The sequence below is a fragment of the Montipora foliosa genome, chromosome 8, assembly GCF_036669935.1.
Source record: "Montipora foliosa isolate CH-2021 chromosome 8, ASM3666993v2, whole genome shotgun sequence".
Taxonomy (NCBI): Eukaryota; Metazoa; Cnidaria; class Anthozoa; order Scleractinia; family Acroporidae; genus Montipora; species Montipora foliosa.
This window is the reverse complement of record NC_090876.1, coordinates 16,333,287-16,359,107: the sequence shown is the minus strand read 5'-3', so window position 1 is coordinate 16,359,107 and position 25,821 is coordinate 16,333,287. Positions and strand designations below refer to the sequence as shown.

General features: G+C 39.5%; 2 protein-coding genes and 1 long non-coding RNA gene across 3 annotated transcripts in view; all 3 read right to left on the bottom strand.

The window, feature by feature from the left end:
- On the bottom strand, positions 1-9,299 carry LOC138012558 (uncharacterized). The gene is made up of 5 exons (XM_068859362.1): positions 9,166-9,299; positions 6,735-6,775; positions 3,944-3,992; positions 3,428-3,508; positions 1-1,314 (listed from the first exon to the last, which is right to left on the bottom strand). Exons 1-5 carry the CDS (start codon positions 9,268-9,270, stop codon positions 1,213-1,215), a joined length of 378 nt encoding a protein of 125 aa, XP_068715463.1. The 5' UTR covers positions 9,271-9,299; the 3' UTR covers positions 1-1,212.
- Positions 1-25,821, bottom strand: part of LOC138013264 (uncharacterized) — a 342,610-nt gene that overhangs the window by 258,918 nt on the left and 57,871 nt on the right. The window lies entirely within an intron of this gene.
- LOC138012556 (RING finger protein 32-like) lies at positions 8,375-25,800 on the bottom strand. Its single transcript, XM_068859358.1, has 9 exons — positions 25,604-25,800; positions 22,559-22,781; positions 20,680-20,822; positions 18,885-18,917; positions 17,055-17,179; positions 14,646-14,754; positions 11,643-11,755; positions 10,394-10,457; positions 8,375-10,086 (listed from the first exon to the last, which is right to left on the bottom strand). Exons 1-9 carry the CDS (start codon positions 25,667-25,669, stop codon positions 9,871-9,873), a joined length of 1,092 nt encoding a protein of 363 aa, XP_068715459.1. The 5' UTR covers positions 25,670-25,800; the 3' UTR covers positions 8,375-9,870.

The window sequence follows — 25,821 nt, the reverse complement described above, 5'->3', positions numbered from 1 at the left end:
GTGTAAATAGCAAAACGGAGTTTGTTAAGTATACGGATTCGAGTCCACATAATAGCGGATTCGCATCGTTTTCCGAACTGTTTACACTCTGGAGAGCGGATTCAAATCTTTGCGGATACGGTTGCTTGATTCACGTGATACGTGTGGACGGAAGGTGCGTTTGCAGTCAAATGTATCCGGATATTTGTGGACGGGGCCTCATGCAGTTCCAAACGTTGTCTACCCCCTGACAACATCGTTTCCAACGTTTCCGGCATAGCCTGGGTTATATTCAAGCAAGATTGGCAAGACCTGCAGCTCGTTCAAACAGGAGAGGAATGACTTATTCTGGAATGGTAGGATATAACATTTTATTACATAAGCACCAAACAACTACCAAGTGGGCTTTCACGCGAAAACATTTATGGTTACGTAAAAATATCGGCGGGTCTAAGTTGCAGGTCGCAGGTCGCGTGTTGTAGGTCATTGTTTCATCAATACAGAAAGTATCCTAAACATTCTTACAAGCTAACCTTAGGCCTAATTAGGACTAAACAAAAGTTTTTAGGCCTACGGTTAGCTTTTATGAATGTTTAGGATACTTTATTTTATTGGTGAAACAATGACCTGCAACCTGCGACGTGCGACCTGCAAATTAGACCCGCCGTATAAAAATCGCTCCTTTAGCTGTCTTTCGTGAAATGATCTTGTATTTCATTGGTGTTAATACGATAAATAGAATATTACATGGCCGCTTGGACATACGAACTTTCTCTTCTCGTGTTAATAATGCTTCGCTCAATCATGTAATATTTTTCAACACGAGAAGAGAAATTTTGTATCTCCAAGCGGCGATGTAATATCCTCTATTTATCTTCAATAATAGATGTACTATTCACAACACTCCTAATGATATGCGAAAATTAAATAACACGGAATACCAGCATGTTATTGGCTAGGCGAGCATAAAAAACGTGCATGACACTGCAGGTTACTTATAAATATGCTTTAGTTGGTTCTTGCTCAGTTTCCAGCGGACACTGGTCCGGAAGAGTTTTCGGTTTGGCTGAGTCGGTTCCAAATTAGTGGGTCCGGAGTAACATCGAAAGTCAAAGTAATGTTTTTTTTTTGTTTGAGAGACAAATATTGGTTTTGTCCAGGATTGAACTGGGATAACGAGTTCAGTGCAGAATGCCGAAGAGAAAGAACAAAATGAGATTGTGCTAAGAAGTATCAGATTCTTTTCTTGTAAAATGACTTTCCCAGAGCGTTGAGCTCCTTCTCGTAGTTTCTGTTCTCGTCCAGAATCAATTTTTGCAACTGGGCTCGCCGAATCTGAAAAGAAAAAGAGAGATATACAACAAAATAAAACAATCATGTTACGCAAATCGTTTATTTTATTTGCGCACCGAAAAATGAAGCCGATGTAATTTCCTAGTCGTTAGACTGGCTAAACTAGGACGACCGCGAATCATAGTGAGTAATTTTCAACTTTTCTCCAGAGATAAGTAGGATTCACAGCAAATGAACGGACTCTCCTTGCGACTTCGGTAGTTTCGAACTGACCGAAGATTGTTATTGTCGGTGCTGACGGAAAGAATCGTGACTCCTGTTGGGATAAGAGCAATGACACTCAGCTGAATATTTAATCTGATTACTTAATCAAAGAAAGTCTTGTCCAATGTGAAGGAATCCGAAATCTAGAGTGTGGAATCCGAAATCCATTGTAAGGAATCCAGAATCCACAGATTTCGATGGAACCCAGGATCCATTTTGGTGGAAGCGGTGAGTTTGGAATCCGGAACCCACGACCCAGGATCTATTCGGGATCCGGAAGCCACGGGCTGGGATCTGGAACCCGAGGTCCACATGGATTTCTTTACATAGTGCGAGGTTACAGATCAATATACAAGCAATTAAAGTGATCTCAAAACAACTTGGTCTACAAAAACGCCTTGATACATATTTATACCACTCAGATGCCCTTGGTCATGGGCTCCTGCAAGGAAAAATAAGGTGGGAAGAGAGGATATCCGCCATACATGCCCTTTTCCATAGGTAATATCTCTCAAATTATTTTTAGAAAGATTCAATCCTCGCAGATAAAGTTACCTCACGCTTTGCGTGGATATTCCGTGGAGGCTTTGCATGACATTACTGAACGATGTTTTAAATCATGGCGGACGCCGTCGCGATACTAAGTATTTTGAGCAAGAGCGGATACAACGTAGCCGTACATCTACGTTGTATCGGCTCTTGCTCAAAAGATTTAGTTTCTCAGCTTGTAATTACGCCGATCAGATAGGAAGATTGTCAACGGTTGCTTGCTATAAAACGCGGTCGAGATGAATACGAAATGAGTTTAAGGGTGAATGACTGAGAATTTTACGATATGAATCGGGATTCGCTAAGTTTCTTCGACCACTCGTGGGCCAGAGTAGCCTTTTGGTCTCTTGGTGCTATCCTGTTGGAAAATATTTTGCCAATAACTTCAATGAATTTGTCAATAAGTGCAGTTGTATCTCCCAGCAATGCTTTTTTAAACCCTGCTGGGGACGGATAGAATTCGAGACCGTGAGAAGATTCTATCGTCTCCCTTATTCTTACTTCGAGATCTTTACTCCTTTCTCTCCACATAATCCTTCATCTCTTCCTCTGAGAGTTTTCTTCCGTTTGTCAGTTGATTTCTTTTGTGCCTTCTTCTTTGATTATGCACCAGTGGACGAGTTCGATGTCGTGGGCTTTTGTTTCCCAGAACTGTCCTATTTTTTTGTTCCTTTCCCTTCATCCGCTGAAGTATCATCGGGGCAGCAACTTTCTGGTGTTTCGCTAGCACTCTCTAGCTCGCTTTCCGTTTTATTTCCTCTTTTTCGCTACAACTTTCGTATTCACTGGAATCAACGTTGGAACATTGCTCTGAAACAAGCCAGTAAGGGCAATTCGGTTTCAATTTTTGTTTTGCGAACTGAGTACCAGTCGAAATCGTCTTGGAGTCGTTTTTGTTGACAAAACGAAGAGCAATTTTGCTTTCCGCATCTTCCAGCGGCCAGTTTGGTTCGCGTCACTTCGCGAAGGACACCTTTCTATGAGGGTGGGCTATCCACGCGAACACATTTCCGCCATATGATTGGCTGTTGCATAATCCCCTTGGGAGTTGATCTAAAGACATATTGTCTATGGGAAAGGGCATGTATGGGGAATGCCTTCTCTTCTCACTTTATTTTCTCTTGGCGCCTGATATGACTAATTATATCTCAAGGAAGGGCTCCCACCGGAAGACCGGAGGATCAATACCCTTTTAGAAGATTGAACAAGACTCGGAACGACAGGGAAAAAATCCCTTATTCCCTAGAAACCAAATTAACTGTACGGCAATCACAAGAAGCGCGCACATGCAAGAGGCTTCCTTAACTAATTAAATATATTTCTGAGTGGCGTAATAGTATACCTTCATAAGTTCTTTGTTTGCCATCTTTAGTTCACTGTCCAAAAACTTTGATGCTTTTTTCTCTTGTTGCCTTTCACTATCCTAAAAATAGACCAACGCCACATGGAAACATGGTATTCCTAACATCAAGTTGTTCCCTCGTCATGATATGACATACGAGCCTGCTAAATGTAATGCTTGTCCCAAAATGTTAAATGGGGAAGAAATGTCTGATTGAAATCGAAAGAAACATTGGGGCATAACAGCCTGTGGTCAGTTGCTCGAAGCCTGGTTAGCGCTAACGTTTGTATAAGAGGTATCAAAATTGATAGGTTTCTACGGTATTTAACGCTGGTTAGCGGTAACCATCCTTCGAGCAACCTGGGCCTTGTTGTTGACTGACTAACACATGTGTATTCACAATGTTAGGACATGCAGTCAGGAATCTAAGCTCTCCATACGCTCATATACCATAAAGGGGTTAGTATACGTAGACTAAGTTCAAGCGAGGATATCCAGTAAAACATATTGCCTTACCTCGGTCAGGTTGCTTAACCATCGAACCCTCTCCAATTCAGTTGCAACTCTGTCGAAACAACAGTAAGATAACGACAATGTTGGCTTTTAAGGAAGCCGAGTCTAAAACTGTCCTTCAAATACATAGATTTATCTCATTAACATTGTATAATATATTAAACAATTATTCTACGAGGGCGCGCTGGATATGAAGTGATAGATAACTAACGACGCGCGTAGCGCTAAGTTGGTTGTATTCATTTTATATCCAGCTAGCCCGGGTAGAATAGTTGTTTTATTAAAAACTGCACCTTTAACAGCTCTTCCATGTATTGTCGACTAAATAATCGATTTCTCAGAGCTGCAAAAATTGTTTTCAGCTCGCTTTATTGCTGACGCTTTCCTTGACCATATATAAGTACAGCAGGTATATTTAACAATTATTCCATGAGCGCGCGTATTGCGGAGTTGGCTATAACCAGTCTCATATGCAACAAGCGCGTCGAATGGAATAATTGTTTTATTAAATTCCTTAAACTCCAAAAATTTGGAAGTACGAAATACGAGCGAAAAAAAGAGAGAAAATCCGAGAGAAATCGAAAAAACGTGATGAAGATGGGTTGTTGTGTAATACCTTTTGTGGTCAGACAGACGTAGGCTCATCACAAAAACATTTCTTGCCTTTTCGGGTACTTCTAAAAGTCGGAATTGATCCAAAGTTTCTACAAAAAAAGTTATTCACAGAGAAATTTCGCTTCCCGGCTAAAACGTTTTTAGCTTAGCAACGCTTAGCAGAATCATTTACCATATAAGGTCAAACTAAGGTATGTGAGCTGATAACCGAGATAGAGTGAACCAATCAGAGCACGCCAAATGCATTATCCGAAGTTGAGAATAGGCCTTATTCTCGTTAGCCGCCATGTTGGTTTTCATATTGTCATGCAAATTAGCCATGCGTTATGCTGTGGGGCAAACATTGAAAAAAAAAAAAAAATTGCGGAAAATCGGCTCAACGATATATTGAAATAACATTGCAAAAAGTCCATTTTAGTATTTAGAATTAAGTACCCTTTATAATTTTTTTTTCAATCTTTTGATTGCCTTTGACGTTTTGACTTTCTATTTCGTTATCTGCTCATTTTTCACTAAAAAACGTCGAAGTAACTTGTGCAAAAAAAAAAAAAAATAGGTGATGAACATTCAATGAACGTGATCATCTGTGTGGCCAAGGTGTTCGTTATAACCTCTCGAACTTGTGTTGTTTGCCCCCTAAGAAGTGCGTAGCTAATTTGCATGATAATAGCAAATCCAACATGGCGGCCATCGTGAATAACGTATATTTAATAAAAACTGATATCCTGGGTCCGGCGAGCCAATGCAAATGCTTAAAATCTGATATCCGTAGTTCAAGTTTTAATAAATGTTTAAATGTAAAATGAAATATTGTAAGCGTACCATGTGCATTCCCAATAAAGTTGCTTTGGCAATCAAGGGTCCACATTATCGCCACTCTATACTTGGGGTGTTTACATGATAACTATATAATCACTTTCACCACAACAGAGAAACAGGCTGTGGTGGGGGTCGCACAACAGGGCGCGGCTCCAAATTAAGTGCGCCCTTTTACCCTCCCAACCATGATATAGCACAGAAGACAGACCACAACACCGGGAACTACATGCCCTACTCTTTGTGACAAGTGTGTGGGTTCTTTTACGTCCCACAGGATTATGGACATTGAAGGGTTGTGAGACGGGGCCTACGGTTTATCGTCCTTATCCGAGAAGACTAGAGAGTCTAACCATTTGCAGGTGTAATTACAAAGGCAGCACTTTAAACTCAGTTATTTAAGAAACGGTCCAGATAAGAACGATAGCAACAACGGCAACAAACATGTTGGAATTCAATTGGTATGCAAAAAGGTGATAACTTTTCTATTGTCTGTACTTACTTCTGATTGGCTTAAACAGCAAAAGTTAACAAAACTTCATAAAGCAGTATTATATTCATCCTTACTTTCCAACTATCTTCCATCTTTCATCTGGTCTCAGTTTAAATGAATTCCACAGAAATCGTATGTGGGGAACATGTAAAATTGTAGACGTTTCTTGGCTTTTGTTTTCAACTCTTGTGATTGGTCAAAATCTTTTAACACAAAAAAACACCCTTTCAAAGTAGGCTGTAAATGAATTTTGTTGCGTTAACGGCTTTCCTGTAGGTTTATGCATTCTCTGTGTAAAAATGATAACATTCCTATGTGGGGAAAGCCCCGTTGCCTCATAACAAAGGAAGTTGCTATCCACCTTACACGGATGATTACTTAAAGACCCTGAGTGTTGGTCTGGCCGGAGTTGAACTCACGACCTCCCGCGTGACAGCCCGGCGCTCAACCAACTGAGCCACCGGGGCTAATTTTGTCCAGGATCGAGTTCACTCCAGTTCCCTCTCGTGTCTCACTCTGTGTTCCTTTAATTTACATGATACCCCCAGAAAATGTCATACTGGAACGAGTCATACAGGCTTCAGTTCACCCCGCCGGATTTCTGTACCAGAGCGAAATTTTCATCTCGCATCACTAGTGTCATGCAAATGATGTACAACCTCTCGTTTCGGTATGACGTGACCTCTAGGTAGGCTGGATTCGCTGGAACGGGTAACGCGTGCGTAGTCAACGTTAAGTGTACCCTTTCAACACGATAAGAAAGCACAAAGGCAATGATCACGTAAACAAGACACGAAATCAAGTAGTCATCCCACAATGAAACTCGCGCCACTTTTCCTTCTCAAAGATGATAGAAAGCACTCAACTTACTTGTTTTCTACTTCACTTCTGCTGGCGATGATTTCATCTTTCTAGAGATCAATCAAAATTTACATAAAAAATGTAAATGTAAATGCTTTCTTTATAGTGGAAGTACACTTAGCTATCAAGCTAGTTTACAGGTACTCCACTGTTAACAAGGTGAAAGAAACAATTGGCAAACTTAACAGAAACATATTAAGAACCCCAACTGGCGGGAGGCAACCAGTTGGCTATTTACAAAGCATGGTAGAGTTGAATCCGGGACAACCGGAAACAAATCCAAACCAATGGTTATAACGAGATTTGAACCCGGAGCAGCCGCATGCAAACCCAACGCCCTAACCACTGGACCATACTGCCTCCTGATCATACTGCCTCATGATCATGAATTAAAAGTCTTCTTTGCCTAAAACGTAAATCACATTATTTTCGATCGACTTTGCTGTCATGTGACAGAATGTGACAGAGAACGTTCAGGTAAGAATAGCCGCCCTGTCATGAATTCTCATTAATCTGAACAGTCATTAATTTCTTACGTAATACTCATCATGTTTGTCTTAGGGTGCGTTCGCTTGATCTTATTGCGGAATAGGGATGCATGGAATAGAAGTTAGAAATCCTACGTTTTTACAGAGATTCACATTAAAATTGTCAAACACCTGCTAAAAATGTTATTTTAAAAATATCTTAAAGTTTATTATCCTTGTTGCTTCAAAACGCCAGAAATACCGTTTTTATAATTATCACTCCACGTATTCTAATTCCGGAATAGGGGCAATCGAACGTACCCTTAATTAATATGACTTTGAAGTGAGAACAAATTACCTCGCAAGTCTTGTCTTAAAGGTGCAAAAAATACCCCGGGTGTCATCATTTTGAACAACTGTAACGAGTTTCGGTCGTCCCATTGTTATTTGGTAGGAACATCAGGGCTAGCAAATCACCATTATTCAAGATGGCGGCGCCAGGGAACTTTGAAAGTGTAAATAAGTGATCTTGAAATTCATTGTATTCTTATGAAATTCGAACAATTCAACTCTAAAACGAATTCGAACAAATTGAACTGTAAATTCTATTTTCCCTGGTTTAAGGTTGTCTTTTTGTCTAGGTTAGTTGACGTCAGGCTCTAGAGAAAGAAAGCGTTCTCTCCTGATCAATTGAAACCAGTCACCGCTTAAAGGAGATTACAAGGTACCAGTTAATCACTTGACAAAAGGAACATATTGCAAGCGAGACTGATCTTTGCAGCCGAAACCAACTTAAGCAGTTCAAAGAAAGCCTAGAGTCATTACTACCTCAGTTCAAAATATATATGCATACCTTTTATGCAAGTATACAACTTTAATATTATAGTCACTGGTTCGGCTCGGTCAAAACAGAGACCCTGCCATCTTCCCCAGAGCAGTCGGCGATACACTGGCAGTTAAGCTAATAAATTTCACAAAGTTTTTCAGGGCGGAGTTTTAAAATGCCCTGCTATTAACAGAGTCGCTTAGGATGAATCGAAACAACCCTGCTTAGAGAGTATTACTGAAAGAACTAAGTTGATCTTCATGCAAACTGACTGTTTATTTTGGGTACAAGTGATCCACCAGAAAGATAACATTTATACATGCTCTTTTAAACATTAATTATGAGTCGACGGTGTGAAGAAATCTGGAATCGGGAAGCCAGCAAATGCGAGGCTTTGGATTCTGGAATCCAGAGCGTAGAATCCGGAATCCATTGCATGGAACCAGAATCTTGCAAATCCGATAGAACCCAGGATCCATTTCGGTGAAACCCGTGAGTTTAGAATCCGGAACCACAACTCGGGATCCGGGATCCAGGATCCACGGGCTAGGGATCGGGAATTTGAGGGCTACCTTGATTCCTTTACATATGGGGAAAAAAGTCAGCAATGTTAAGCTTCAATCGAGGAAAGAGGAATCAGTTATAAAAGAAGATCATCAAATCAAGCAAAAGTACGCCTGGAACCTCCATTTGCAGACAATTTAATAACGAACAAACGTTAAATGGAGGATCGCGCTAACAAACAATAAACATTTAAAATTAATAATAACTAAAAGACTCAAAGCTTATCGAGAGATTTTATATCAAATTAAATCCAACTGTGCATGTCAAATTAAGTGTTGACTTTTTTATGAAAGGGGAAAGATGGAGTATCGGAGAAAAATCTTTCGGACTAAAGTAGGTGAGAACCAATACATTCAACCCATAAATTCTAGCTTCGAGCCAGGTAATAGAACACATGACACATTGCTGAAAGGCAAAACGCTTTCACCACTGCGCCAATCGTCGTAAGCCAAAACTGCAAGAATTTATTTCGAGTCAACTGTTTTTTTTTTTCGTTGTTTGAGCTCAATATGTTGAACTCGAGCGACGAACATTTCTTGACTTCACATGTACTTGTCAATTACTTGTCAAACTAATTCCTTACCTCGATCCTAGACTTCTGCAAGGCGAGAGATTTGCAAAGTTGTTTTGCATTTGGGTTCCTCACTTCGTACCGATAAGTCGTCGTTAATAACCGATCACTCGACATTTTTTGATTAAAACTCTTTAAGAACCGAACCACAGTTCCGTTACCATTTCAGCATTGACAAAGCAATGTTAGTGAACACTGACCTACCATGCTGTTGCTATGGTAAACTGAATAAAGTACTTACGACGCGTTACAGCGTTTTTACTCAAACAAATTGTTTCACGGTCCAATGACCGCACATAATTAAGAGCTTAGCGTTATTGAAACTTCAAGAAGTCATCAAAGCCTCACACAAATATTCTATTTTTAAAAACTTCGAAGACCTCACTTTATTCTTTGAGATTCGCCTCCTCTGATAAACCGGTGGCTCACAAAGTGACGAGTCAACAGCAACGACGAAAGCGTGTTACAACGTCTCGAGCTTCAGATACTTTCTAGAAACGTGACTTCAGATCCGGTATGCGTGCGCACGTAGATAAAAATATTATTGTCATTTTTATTCAAATGCCAGGGACATGGGAGGGACGAGCAACAACAGAAATAAATGATTGCCAATGTCGGCCTCGGAAAGCCCGAGAGGAATGGAAACTTCCGCAAATGTGAAACATAACAATTCAAGAGAGTCATTGAGAGAATTGAGGCGAGGGATTTCACGTCCGGCTACAGTATCTTCTTTTGATAAAGTGATCGGCACACAGGACAAACGTGGTGCTTATCCAAAGAGAACTCCTCGAAAGCCTGAAGACAAGTGGCGTGGAACACGTGTGAACACGATAGGAGAACTGTGGGACGGGATGGAGAGTCGTTTCTGTAAAGTCCTTCATCGCACAATGGCATGATGCAAATTGGACAATCAGTAACGGATCGTTGAACAGCCTAAGAAAGAAAAAAAAAACAAAAAGCTGTGAAGCAGCCATCCTCGGAGACTCAGAGGCCGTCATTCGGTTGTATGCATTCACACAGTCAGAAACAACATTTTCGCCCTCCCCGACCCAACCCCCTTCTGGTCTCCGATGATCATTGCAAAGAAAGAGTTTAATTTCGTGGTAGCTTGTACACACATTATTCGCGCTGCATGTGATTACCACCAAAACAATGTCAAGACAGTGGCAAAATATTGAACAAAAAAAACAAAAAAACAACAACAACAACAATAACAACAACAAAAAAAACCGGACTTAACCTGAATCTGCACCTGATCCCAATCAGCCTCTGCCAACAATCCCTCACTGCTGTCATCGAGTTGCCTGTAAGGAAGCAAGCAAAAAATAACCATAAAATAAAAATAATTATAATCGATAGCCTACCAAAGTAACCTTGAAATTTTCTGTCTCAACATCTTTTAATGCTATAAATCTTCTAAATTTTCTAATAACTCCCTTTTTTATAGACGAGTTCACGCTCTTGAGTGCATCATGGGTAATCAGGGCAAGATGGAGAGAAATTCAAAGGTTTGTAAGAAGTTCAAAACGATGAAAAGTATTCATGATATGCAATTTTGCCTTTTTTATTTTTATTTTCCAAAACAGAAGATATGCGCTCAAAGGTTCGGCAAAATAAATTTGGAGAGAATGGCTATTGTAGAAATTATTTTATTAAAAGGAGTTTCTGCCACTCATTTCCTGTAATTCCAAAGGCACAAAATTTTAGAGACTGTATGGAGACAAAAAAAAAACAATATTTAGGAATTCCAAACTGAACGGATACCAAGTTTAGTTCTTCTCAGTTGTGAACAAGAACTTATTTGTTTGGTTTATGAAGGCGAAAGTATATCAAGTAGAGTCATGTACAGAATGTTTTGCTTTAACTTTGAATGTCCCGCTATGTTGCCCTGATTACCCATGATGCAATCAAGAGCATGGACTCGTCTATTGACATGGAAAGATAGGAAAAGAAGTCATAAAGTGGTCCGCAATTTATCAACGAAAAAGCTGGGTTAATTACTGGGTTAACGTCTTTCACAACTTTACATTGATTCAAAGTACGTTTTGACATCAACCCAGCCGCCTTTCATAAGTTTCAAGTTCTTTTCAACTTCCGAACTTTTTCGTTGTTTACTGGTGCAACTCATTCTTCTGGTGGCAGTTGGCATAACTTTAAAATAAGAAATCGACAGAGTTAATCGTAAGCAGACCAGTACAACTTAAGTGACGGCAAAATCCAGGCAGCGAAAATCCAATCTGTAGACTGCAAATTTGAAGTAATGAATTGGCATGGATGTAAAAAGCACAATAAACGCAATCTTGCTTCAGTTTTTTTCCTCAACTTTTTCCTATCAACGGGACGTTGAAGGAAGACGTTTGAGACTATAATGCAAAAAAATCACCAGACGAAAACCACTTTCCCATCGAGTTCGCAAACGACGAAAATAAAATTAGCGGTTAAAGTGAAATCAGAAAATGGTGAGTATTACGGAAAGCGAAAAAAGTAACCTCATGGTATGTCGACTGACTGCAATCGACTGATCAATCTCCAACAATAGCTCATCTATGCTCTGATTCCTTGCCTCCGTGGACTCAAGAAGGCGATTGCTAATGCTTTGAAACTGAAAAGAAACAACAGCGGAATTTCTGTAAAGTAATGCGCGGGACACAGTGAGCTCAAGTCACAGAAGAGTACCGTCCAGGGTTGTGGACGGTGGTTGGATCAAAGCGAGTTTCGACCAATGGCAAAGGTCTCTTGCCCGTACTTGTCAGCCCAGCGAACATAAAAAGAAACTGTAGAGACCTATGCCAGCAGGGAAACGGGATAAACTTGAACTTGCATTTTAATAATCATCTCTCAGCTGGCTTTGATAGCTCAGTTGGAAGAGCGAGTGTAATGAAATCGCACCTTCGAGGGTTGGAATCCCGTTCAATCTTGCATTTTATCGGGTTTACCTTCACTTCATTCTCTTCTGCAGTTCAAATATGTGAATCTTATAAATTATAGAGCCACTTTTATATGACCTAGAAAAATAAACGTAGACAAAAATACAAACGAGCGCGAATTTTCATTGGCTTAGCGAACACGGATGCAAACAACGTCATCTCTCCATGGAACTTTCTGCAGTAATGCAGTAATGTGATTGGCCAGTCGAACTGTTTACTGCCCATATTAAGAGTATGCTTGGTGGGAATAAGGAAAAGGTTTGCTGTAATCTTGCCAAACATTGGATCCGTGAAATAAATTGCGAACACTTTTTTACGGTCATACGAAAGTCTCTCTATTCTAAAAAAGACACACTCTGCCACACACAGAAAAGCATGCACTTACGTCCAGAAATAAACCTAATTAGATGCGCGCCCCATTTTGGCACCCAACACGAAGTGTCTAAGGACGCTTTCCTTTTGTCAAAACTGGTCGGTCAGACCCGTCAATCTGAAAAGAAAATGCAGCAATTTGAAGGAAGACTTGCATGAAAATTTCTCGCATCCTTCTGGAGGTGTATATATATCATCTTCGAATTGTGTTAATATGAAGGATTTGTATCGTTAGTCTTTCCAAATGCCCGGTCTGGCCGGTCAGTTCTGTCAAAAGACCTTATTCACGATAGCCGCCGTGTTGGATTTGCTATTATCATGCAAATTAGCGACACACTTCTGAGGGGGCAAATAACGCAAGTTTGAGAGGTTATAACGAACATCTTAGCTACACAGATGATTTGTTTCACGTTCATTGAATGTTTATCACCTAAGCTGTAAAATACAATCATTACACAAGTTACTTTCGACTTTTTTTTTTGTGAAAAATGAGCAGATAACGAAGTAGAAAGTCAAAATGTCAAAGGCAATCAAAAGATATAAAATTATTATAAAAGGTACTTAGCTCTAAATACTAAAATGGACTTTTTGCAATGTTATTTCAATATTTCGACGAGCCGATTTTCAGTAATTTGCTTTTTTTCCAATGTTTGCACCCCAGCATAACACATGGCTAATTTGTATGACAATTTGAAAACCAACATGGCGGCCATCGTGAATAAGGCCTAATGGAAAGCGTCCTCGGTCCTTGCTGTTTTTTTCCAACAATAACGTTAGGATAAAGGTTAGCGGTTTTTTTTCCTTTCAAGGTGAGGGTAAATACAGCAGTTTATACTTAATTGAGGAGCAGCATTTTGGAGGACACTTTGTCCTTTAATTGTCTGTATTCCGAAAAATGAGTGATGTCGAGGTTGGGGAAAACGGCGATGAGGCAGTTTGTAACGCTTATTAAAATTGACATGCTTCTAATAGTCCACGTTCGATATGGCTAATGCTATTAGGGATAGACGAAAAGGACATGGGACACCTCGTGACAATTACACAATGGACATAGATTAGAAGGTCACCAACGCATTCAAGTATTTCGTATAGCGCTGGTTAAAAGTGTTTAACTCAAAGCACCCATTCCGAATAGCGCTGATCTACAAGTATTTAAGTCTAACACCCATTTTAAACCGGTTAGCTTTCAATTTTGGCGATGGGTATCTATTTAAATATCACAAAAACCCGCACTTGCTCAGCGGCCTGCTTCGATGACCTCGTCGAGGTTCAACCTTATCGCCCTTCATGTTCTTAAATAAACATGGAACTTAATAGCGTGCTCTTTCAAATTTAATTGACGAGGAAAAAACTAAGTATAGAGTTAACCTGCGATCAGGCTCTATTTTAGTTTCGCGTGGTACGTATTTTAGCGAGGGACGGCATAAGAGAACATATGGGCGAAGCTAAAAATGGGCCTGATCGCAGGTTAGTATATAGTTAGCTTCATGTAATTAAAATGAAAGAGGAAATGTCCATCTCTTCTATTCCAAATAACGCTCAACCGTTCGATATATCAATATTCAGGCATGGTTTTATGGTCAAATGTCACGGCTCAGTTCTGTTTTCTTTAACTTACAAGTCTCAAGGGAGATTTCTAAACTATTTAAACAATATTCATTTTTACCCATAAAGCCTCGTAGCTACGTGTGGATATTGATATTTCGAACGTGGCCTACTAGGGGCATTTCTGGACAAATCCGCACAAAAAAAGGCTCAAACTCCAAACAAGATAAAACACATGCCTGTACCTAGGTTCGATTTCCAGCCGTTTTGGAAGTGCCGTTAACATCCTCCTCCCCACGAAAGGCTGCGTTGTTTGTCCGTGACGTAGCACCCATTGCAATATCTCAGTATTGGACTGGAACTAGCTTGCAATAGAGGCTATTGCGGGGGAATATATCAAAAAAGGATTTGCATTTGGAAAGATCCCCCCTCATTAGCCTCCGTATTGCAAGTTAGTTCCAGTCCAATACTGAGAATACGAATATGGTCTATTGTATTTTGTATTCAGTCAATTGTACTCTGCACTTGGCAGGCAGGCGGCTTTCTGATTGGTGGAAAATACAATTGGCTGGGCCAGTGATCCAGCCGTGGTGTGTTCGGAGGAACGCGGGCGCACAAAACGGCTGGTCAATCGGGCCTAGCCTGTACCTTATCCTCATAAAACTTTCTCCTGAGTTTCGGATCTTTAGGTGGGACTGTTTCTCGCAGCTTTCTGTACCACTGCCTCACAATGTACCCACGCCATGCTGCCTGGATCCTATTTTTAGAAATATAATTGATGATAATGATGATGATGATGAAGTTTATTAAAATTGTCCAGCCTTCCAGCGCTGGCGCACTAATTGGCGACACTGTAAATTGAAAATAATTCAAATTGACGTAATCCAAATCAGACGTTGACTTTTAAGGATAGGAGGAACGCCATAATACCCGGAGAAAAACCTTTCGGAGCGGAGTAGAGAACCAAGATACAGGACGCACGTGACGCCAAGTCTGGGAATCGAACCCGGGCCACATTGGTGGGGGCGTGTACTCTCACCACTGCGCCAGCCCTGCTCCCCGCGTGTATTTCGTGTGATAGCAAATATTAATTTAAATTTACTGGTTTTGAAATTTTCACTTCACATTCTCTTTACGAAGAGGGCCTCAATCAAATCAATTTATTACTATTAGAACAAGTTAATATCTTCCTTCTGACACACGTTTAACTTCAAAATTAATTAAGCCTGTAAATACAGCTCCCATTCATCCCTCACTGCCGCCGTATGGAATTAACGACACTACGTCATCGTGTCTTGGACGAGTCATAAATTAACGCAATGTATTTTTAAGGTTTTGAGAGCTTCTTTCTGATATGCCTTCAATGTTCTAAATATAGAGCGTTTTCACTCACGCGAGCAGCAGCCATATCGGATTACTGAAACTAAAGAAAGTATTTGCATAAAAGTAGAGTTCAATTCCCAGAGGATTAGTTTGGTACACCATCATGCCCGCCATTTCTTTGTTAGGAACATCAACATGGCCGCCGTGACGTCATGTGAAAACGCTCGGCAATAGGCCTGCAAATACAGCTTCATCACTCACTGACACCCAGTGGAATAGCTCTTCCTGCATTGCATGCTATTATCTCATGGGGAGGTGGCAACCACAGGATAACGGGGAGTTCAAGCATGCGACGTTTTTGAACCGGCCACAGACGGAAAAAGGAAGTGAGCATTTTGTCAGCTGGGGAAAAAGATACTTAGCGATATGAATATTGTTGTGTCGAGACAAGTTGAAAACGAAAACAGCTGACTGACTCCGGGTTGCCATTTGTGGCTCAAAAACATAAACGTAAGCTTCCGATAACCAAAACCGGTCAGCAACTCACTCTTTTTACAGTGGAAATTCGACCTTCAACAACCACATTCTCATGTTTTACTCTCCCACAGAAACATCAGTACTATTCTTTCTTTAAAAAAACTAAATTAGCCCTTTCCACAGTTGACGGATATTTTATTTACTTCTTGGAGTACTTTTACCAAAATTTGATTTGATTTGCGTTAACTTGTTAACTTCAATTTACAGAGTCGCCGATTAGTGCTCTACAGCGATAGAAGATTAGACAATAACGTTCCTTTCCTTTCCTTTCCTTTACATATTAAATCAGCAAGAAACCATATGGTTCTCGTCAAATAAAGCAACGCGTTAGTCGTTACAAGGTCCACGATAAAGACTCTTCACTTAATCAAATGCAATCTGCATACCCGGAATGACATCGAATTCATATCCTGTCCACATTTTTCCTCTTTAACACGATTCAACAGAGAAGATCACAATCTCGATTCCAGAGCTCTTCCCTCTTGACTGAGGGAGAGAAGAGCTCTGGGGAACCCTTAAACAGTGTCTTATCATTGGTTTTCGTGAAGAACAATCCAAAGCCTCTCTAATTGGTACATTCATGTTAACACGAGGAGTGAGCATGCGCCGTAAGATTCAATTAGCCAATGTTTGGCTTTAAGAACCCTAAGGCGCATGTTCTCCTACATGTAGAGTTTCACAGAGGATTGGGTCAATCCGAGGCTCTGGTGACGAGAACGAGAAGATCATTCAAGCGTTTAAGTGATTCGCAGTGTCCATACACAATCACTTAGCAAGCACATATAAGCTAACTTTCTCACTCAAGATTCAAGTTATCTAGGTTTTCTTTGGTACAATCATTGCGGGGTGTGTCGCTGTCACCCCTTCATCGTTCAGGGTGTGTCGCTGTCACCCTCATTAGTTGTATCACGAGGTGTGTTGCGGCCACTAGTACCATACATTCACTTGTAGGGGGTGTGTTGCTGCCACCCTACCTTGCGCTATCGGTGCACCCAATAACTGTAGTCCCATTTACTGCCAAAGACTATGCAGTCCTATGGTTTCACCTCGACATAATGTTGAACATAAAGCAATGAGGGTGTTAAATATAGTTAGTCCTCTAGCTCTCATCATCAATGAATATCAGGCAAGCTGTATACTAAATCATCTTTTACATGATTATTATTATAATTTTTTTTTGCGCTGACCAGAATTTACCTTGTCGCACATTTGATCCTGTGCTCTCTTGCACCTTCGTGTATAATCCGTCTTTGGTACTGCTCCTTCCTACACATTGGACATGATTTTTTACCCGAAAACTTCTCAAACGCTTCAAGACAGGTCTGTCAAGGCAAAGGAAAGCAAACCGATTTTACTGTTGGGTGTAGGCCTTAGTCAAAATGTATACTGCAGTGTAAATAAAATTATTTAAGTGGCACTACTTTGCCATTTTGTGAATTAGTCCTCCAAATTAAATCCAACCATTCAGAGTGCCTCCTGTAAATTCCGTATCAATGCTCCTTTAAGTCCTTGAAATGGCTCCACTATGTGACAGTTGGGGTGAAAGAGCACTTGCCTCCCACCAATGTGGCCCGGGTTCGATTCCCAGACTCGGCGTCATATGTGGGTTGAGTTTGTTGGTTCTCTGCTCAGCTCCGAGAGGGTTTTATCCGGGTTCTCCGGTTTTTCCCTCTCCACCAAAACCAATATTTGATTTGATTTCATTTCATTTCAGTTAATTCCAATGGTGTCCTCAATTAGTGCTCTTGTGCTAAATCAATTGACACTTGAATAAAGTTATTGTTATTAGTTGTTTCAAAATTATCTCTGTTTCGAAATAATGATGATTTGTTGGATCGGGATCCAAAGAGACTGTTGATACCATCTGAAGAAAAAAATTTAACTGCCACCGCTGTACCTACTATCATTGTTACTCAGCTAGATTATCTCTTTAGTCATTCTGAGTACATTTTTGGCAACTCTGTTAGTTTTTGTAATTATTACTGGGCTATACCCTCTCGCCTAGTAAAAAAGTCGGTCAATCCTCGGTGTCAGAAATTGTATTTCCTTACTATTTGCGAGAATATTTCCGTTTCCAGGCCCTTTTTCATGATTTTCGCGCCATATCCAGTAAATACGAAGAATGGAATTCCAGGTAGTAAATGGTATGAAAAGCGCCATTCTCATCCGGTTGGTGAATAAATTCGGAAAATCGCTTATCTTTATGCAACGATCATTCCATCCGAATTTTCTGGTGAAATGAACTGAACGAAGCATGTATGCATCGCGAATGAATTTCTTTGGGATGCATTTTGCGATGAATAAAAATCGATGTCTGTATTCGGAGATCGAGGGAGACTTTCCTCGCAGGGTGCTTGGCTCGCTTTAGAAGCTGAAACACATGCGTGCACGTAGTGAAAACAGTGTTTAACCACCTTAAGGACGGTGCCTACTAATTCAAAGGTATTTTTGCGCGGTTTACTGAATATGCGCGAAAAGCAAATCTTAACAAGTGTTATTGAAATCCAAAAAGAAAACTGGTGGTAACCACGAATTTTTCGAGGATAATTAATCAGCAATATTTGTAAAAAGCTCTAAAATACAAAACAATGTATGGCGTTCTTTGCCAAATTGAAGCTTAATTATCTCTGAAAAATGCATGGTTACCCCCAATTTTCTATTTGGATACCAAGAGCAGTTGCTAAGTTTTGCTTTCTCGGCATAGTTTTAAACCGCGCAAAAATATCCCTGTATTAATAAGCACCGCCGGCAGGAAATCCGAGTATTTCGAGATGCGCAGAACGTATGCGCAATAACAAGAGTAGGCACGTGCACCGTCCTTAACTTGAAATGCTTTCTTCTTCACGAAAGCCAATTCTCAGGATTCCCAAGGTATGGCCCTCAGTTCAGCCCAAAAGCGAGACCTGTAACCGCCTTTCTTTAACATGTGTTTACTAGGTAACACTCAAGAAACGTTCTTGCTTGTTTAAAAAACAAAACAAAAAAACAAACAAAAAAAAAAGGCAAATAAAGCTCTCTCTAACTTACCCTGTGAAAAACATGGCTGCAGGATAACAATACCTACCAAAAGACAGTTAACCAAATTTAATAAAAGTTGAATTCTTTCAAAATTGAAGATTTAATTTTAATTTCAAGTGGAGTGCCTTTGCGCATTATTTTGATTCACACACAATGAAAGGGATAATGATACGTGCAGTGTTAGGGAGTAAGACACAAGTCAAGAATGACCATGGCCGTAGCAATGGCTGAGGCAATGTCCACGGTTAAATTCTCTTCGCAGGAATTTAAGTGATGTTGATGCCTACATTTAAAGGCGGCACTGGGATCCCGCATTGTTTTTAAAAATTATGGAAAAAAAAAATTACAAAGGCAAGTGCCTCGGATTGCCTCATACTGGTACTGGCTACGGCCCTATGGACAATTATCGTAAAAACTCGTGTATAAGCCGCATTCGTAGAGTAAGTCGCACCCCCAACTTTGAAGCATGATTTTGAGAGAGAGAAAAAAAAAACCCTTGAAAAAGAACTCGGCGAAAAAAACTGTTTGTTTGTTTGCAATTTTTCGTGATAAACTTGCCAAAATATGCTGTGTCTAATTGCAGCAACCTTAAGAAGGTAATCAACTCTTAAAATACGGGTTACATCAGCGCTGCTCTGCCGACTGAGCTACAAGTCACGGCAATGAACATGTACATGTACAAGGAAGGATTACGTTTTTGCAAACGTTGGCCGTGTAGCACTTCAGGCACTTATATTTGAACAGACTTAACTGATTAGAGTGTTAATGTGAAGTGCTAAGTTTCTACCCCATCTTCAGTTCCCACACGGCCTGCTCCCGTCTGACCTTGTAGCTCAGTGGTTAGAGCAGCGCCGATCTAACCCAAAGGTGGTGGGTTCAATTCCCACCACTCTAATCAGTTAAGTCTGTTCAAATATAAGTACTACACGGCCAACGTTTGCAAAAACGTAATCCTTCCTTGCAAAGATAATTTTAGTAGCTTCACATCCAAATCGTTAAATCGGGAGTTCATTACAACGATATCCCGATTTAACGATACGATTTTGCTGTCCCTTTCCATGACGTAAAATCGGGGTTGCACTGTATTCAGGAAAGTAGCATGACTGTAACTACATATGTTTATTACAGTACAATGTCTTATAAAGTCTAAGGTGGCTTTAGTTTTTAGAATTACGCAAATAGTGTGCTTAAGTTGTTGTTGTCACATAAATTTCAGGGTTCTTCTTTGGGTTTGTCCATGGCGGTTAAGTTGTGATTGAAATAATAATAAGCCAGTTCGGAGTTTCAAAAAAATACGTGCGCGAGTCGGGATAAAATCAACATTATTTTAAGATACCAAAGATTTTGAATGGACATTTTTGCAATCAATTTCCATAACAAAAGATGCTTGTTTTTATTCCGACGCGCGCACGTGTTTTTTTTTTAAACTCCCAACTGGCTTATTACGTTTGCTAGCTCAAGGGGCAAGTGAAGATTTTCACTGTTTTCTAGGCCTGGAAAAGAAGTAATAAATATGCTACCCTGCCTGCATCATTTAAAATTAAAGTCCTAAATACATGTAATGCAGGAGTCGTGCATGACAGCTGTCACCTGAGACTCAGGACTAAAGCTCAGTGCTTGAGAATGCATCGTGGCCGTGCTACGTACTCCAGCATTTAAGGAACACACAGATTCTCTCAAATACTAACTGTTCCTCAACGAGAAATGAAAGTGTGCTGGCAGTTAAGACACCAATGTAGCCATTAAAAAAAAAAGAAGACATTAAAAAGAAATACATGTAGGTGCCCACATGGTACACACTTACTTGCTGCTGTAGACCAAAGTCCTCTTTGCAAATAACACAAGGTAGCGCTGAGTCCTGTCGTGAGTTTGACTTTTCCTTGACTTTTTTCCACTGATTTTCTGATAAAAGCAGTTCTGGAGCTTCGACAAGACCCAGCCTCTGTGCTACAATTTGTACATGATGCATAAAATTAAAACCAATGCCAAAAAAATTAAAAGATAAATACATTTATTTTGATGCATTAATAGAACTTCAGATCCACCATAAACTAGCATTATTTCCTCCAGCCATGATACTAGGTCACAAGCTAGTCATGCACAATGGTCAACGTGATGCAGATCGCAATAATGTGAGCCCATAGTATTATAATTATACTGCATGTGCAGTTTGTAATGCTCTTGAATCAAATGAAATAAAAGCCATTGACCCTCAGAACACAGCAAGGAATGTACATTTTTGTACCATTATTTGTCCAGCATTGTTACAGCATTTAAAACTTTTACCTTCCCCTTGAGGTAAACTTGGCCAATACAATTCCCAATTGTATGACTTGTCCCTTAACATAGTGTCACTAAAACAATTTTGTTGGATTGGTTCCAAAAAACAAGACAGCTGCCACAAATCTTGCGTTAAGATTTGCTGCAAATTTGCTCGTAGAATCCCTTGCATACAAGACAGTACATTTGCAGCACACTGCATTAAGTAGAGCAGCAGGAGGGAAATGGAGACAATTTTTGGAGCATTAGATTTCAAAAGGTTTTTCTTCTGCCATTAATGCAAGGAGGCATTTTTTTTTTAATCACTGCAACCTTCTTAAACACATTACATTTTTGGAGCAAGTTGCAGAGCACTTTTTGTTTGTCACTGACAGGTGAGAGAAACAGATGACTATTGAAGTTGTGAAAAAATATATATACTGGTAGCAATGCTATAAATTATAAGCTGTTTCAGTCTTTTAATTGCTACATATCGTCTGAAAATGGCTTTATAGTAAATAATATATTTATTTTTATACCACCATTACATGTATGTCAACCATTGTTGCATACCTCTGCTAAAGAGATTAATATATTAATATCATGGGTGACAAATTACTCCTTAATTTAGGCGTGAAATTTCAGCGTTAATTTATAATTTCACATGTGAAATTACAAAATTGCCATGGTAACATCTCTTGTATCTCGATCAGAGTCAAGGTGGCGTCTAGATTTAAGACAGTGACCATTGAAGAAGTTACGAAATTAAAAGAAGCGGCAGAAAATTTAAATACATGAAAGAGCACAATTAACTGGGTGAGAGTTTTTGAGAAGTGGTGTGACGAAAATAGCCTTGAGAAAAACCTGGAGATGATTCTTCCCGAGCAGTTGGATAAAGTACTCTTACTAGCGATTTTGCAATTACGGTTGTGAGCGTAATTTGTCACCCACGACATTAAAAGGTAATCAAATGGTTTTCTCGTGAAATCAGGAAATAATTTCACTTGCGTTTTGTCAAAATTCTGATAATTTCCCTCGCCTAAAGGCTCGGGAAATTATCAGAATTTTGACAAAACGCGCGTGAAATTATTTCCTAATTTCACTCGTCGCCATTTGATTACACATACTTATTTATTATTGCAACACTCTTTTCTTATGGAGCCATTGATTTTTTATGCTCAAGCTCACTTCGCACTCTTTCATGGCTAGTCTTTAACACTCAGCTACAAGTATTGTATTTTCCATCAAACTTGATGTCTGTCACAGTGTCCATGTCCTCCCACTAACATGTACCCATTACTCCCCCACTATAATTATGCCCTCAGGATGAGGCACTGGTGTTTCAATAATATGTGTAGCATATAAGTTCATCTTAGTTCAAACTTTTAAACATCATGCTGATAGAGAAAACAATAACATCAAACCTAGAGTAAAAGGTGCTGGTTTTGGATCAAGATTGTATTCTTGTTTATCATTGTCTGCTTTGCCTGGTTTTCCTTTTTTCCTTGCATTCTGTTGGACTCTGTCATTAGTTCTTTTTGTCACTGGTAAGCTGTGGTTCACTTTCTTTTTCCTGAAAGGGTCTTGAAGAGAGAGTGAACGAGACATGTGATCCTGAAGGGCAACAGCTGCAAGCGTCATGTTTGACTGGTAAAAAAAAAAAAAAAAACAAACAAAGCTATTATTTCAATTTTCATGTATATATATGTATATATATATATATATATATATATATATGAGAAGAAGAAAGGTGTAGCCATGCCTCGATAGATAATGTAATAAGGAAATAACTTCTTGAGGCATATGTGTTTCTAATCGGTTTTATACTTCAAACGTTTCGCCGTTTAGAGCTTCGTCAGTGAATGAAGATTATGAGTACAAGATTGCTTTATGTAAAAAAAAAAAAAAACTTAGTACAATGGTTAGTACAATGGTTGTACTAAGTTTTTTTTTTTTTTTACATAAAGCAATCTTGTACTCATAATCTTCATTCACTGACGAAGCTCTAAACGGCGAAACGTTTGAAGTATAAAACCGATTAGAAACACATATGCCTCAAGAAGTTATTTCCTTATTACATATATATATATATATATATATATATATATATATGTGAGTGTAATATCTTTTATATATCAACTATACTGATGTCAACCATTAATGGAACTGGATTAAAATATTATTCGTTAAGTTTACAAAAAAGGGGTGATCATGAAGAACAGAGCCCCAACACAACTGTCCTTCAATATTGCCAATTGACTCTCAGTTAATTATCCCTTGAAAATTGGCCAACAAATTGTTAACTGTCGGCCAATAAACAGTTGGCAGTTGCCCAACAGTCAGTCAACTGTTGAGCAACGTTGCTCCTTAAAAATAAAGGGGCAATAGGAATTTGCCAATTTTTGACAAATTGTCAACTAATGGATACCTCTCTGCTAGTAATAAATTATGTTGGTAATGCATCGGTGATCTGATGTTTTGGCGTGCCTTGTTGTCAATGCCTAATGAGCATGTGCGAGAAAGATGAACCCAATCATCACAAAAAGACTTGTTTTCAAGTCATTTGATGATGATTTCAATTCACTATCACATAACCTTTGTAATGAAATTGATCTCGAGCAAAAGCAACAAAATGGTGTTCACAACGGACAAAACTCCTTTTCACCATAGGTAGCTGTTTTGACAGTGTGTTTCATCATTCCACTGTATGAATAACATATATTGTCAACCTCTGGAGATCTAAAGTCTTGAAATTTTTTTCCTCTGGATCCGGACATGTTCAGGGACCAGGAGATTTGTTCTGTATCTAGGAGACTCCTGAATAATCCAGGAGAGTTGATATTATAAGTGGAATAACAAAGACTTTTCTTTGTGCTCTTTGCTTTGTTTTTTTGATTGGATACAAATCATGCTGTCAAACATAAACTGTCACCTAAATACTTCACAATGTATCATAGGGTGATTTGAAGTAAGCGTGGAATAATAGTTAGGAAAATTTGACGCATCATTGGGACTGTGTTTCAGAGATTCCAACCCTGTCAACTGAAACAAGGGATATAAGATATGTGCCTAAAAGATGCCATTTCCTGCATTTTGAGACCACCATCAATGGTTTTTAACATGCAGTGAAAACTAAGGCCTATTGGTCCCGCAAATGAACGCCAACTTAAGAAGTGCACAAAGTCGAGGCAATCCAGCGCATTACCATGCGGTACTCATGCTACAATGCCAAAAGGGTAAAAATGACTGAGAAACCACAGAAAAACAGCAAAGAATGGTACTAAAAAGACTGGTTAAACAAAGATATCTTTCTTTGGCTAGGAAGAGTTCAAAAATCAGGAGAACATTAAGCAAAAACAGAAGGCCAGAAATATTCACTGAAAACGGGAGGTTTCAAGCCAAAATGGTGCGAGGGTTGGAATCTCTGATGTTTTCGGAGTGATCTGTGGTAAAGACCGAGGCTGGTACACAACCTGGATCCCATCAACTCGAATCGGACACCTCGGATCAACGTAAAAAAATCTTTTAAAAGCTAACATTAGTGAAATCAGGGCAAACGTCGAATAGCTTTTGCCTACAAAACCGTTTTGCTCTACTCAGTACGAGGAAAACAGTCAGTAACTTGTTGGTATCATGTCGGTGATCTGTCGGTAACACGGCCGCTGACAGTCGACCAAAAGTTGGCGAACAGCTGTTTTAGGGCCGCGGGTCTAATCTGCAGGTCGCAGGTCGCAGGTTCGCAGGTTGCAGGTCATTGTTTCACCAATACAGAAAGTATCCTAAACATGCATAAAAGCTAACCTTAGGCCTAAAAACGTTTGTTTAGGCCTAATTAGGCCTAAGGTTAGCTTTTAAGAATGTTTAGGATACTTTCCGTATTGGTGAAACAATGACCTGCAACCCACGACCTGCGACCTACGACCTACAAATTAGACCCGCCGGTTTTAGGGAAGTGTTCTTCACAAGTATGTTCCAAAAAAATGTGTACCAAAAAAAAGTCCCGCCTACATGTTTAAAAATTGTTATCATTTGTTGAATCAACAATGTTAGAACGTGATGCATGTTTGATGACATTTGTTCAACATGTTTTTGTTGGAAGAATGTTTTGATTTCCAACACACATTTTCTCCTAAATACAATAAATGTTAGAAGCGTTCTTACATGAACCAACGTGTAGTTGGAGCTTAATTATTAGGCCTAATAATTAAGCCCCAGGCTTACTTACACCAGGTCAAATAACATGAAGTTACTAACTAAAAGTACTAGCAGAATTTATTCATATCATCTTAAACTTAAACTTAAACTTTCACACACTAATATAATAGCACACACTAATATAATAGCAATATATAAAAAAAAGAGATTAGAATACGATAATAAGACTGTAATAGAGCTTTCGCTTCTAAAGTAAAGGCTGCTATCTTGAACGCCAACAGCTGACACATCAACTAAACTGTGCTAATTCTTACCGCATTTTTCCCCGATTCTTTCGCCAATATTGTCTGTTTCTTAAGGTGTGCCATAAAAGAGCTCATTTATATCAGATTATTTAAAAGATCATGCAAATAATCAATCTTATCATAAACTTTGACAATCCTTTATGTCTCCGGGTGTTCGTGTTGACAAGGACGCCATCGACGCCATGTTGGAAACTGGGAAGAGTCCTGCGCAGAGTCTGGGCTTAATA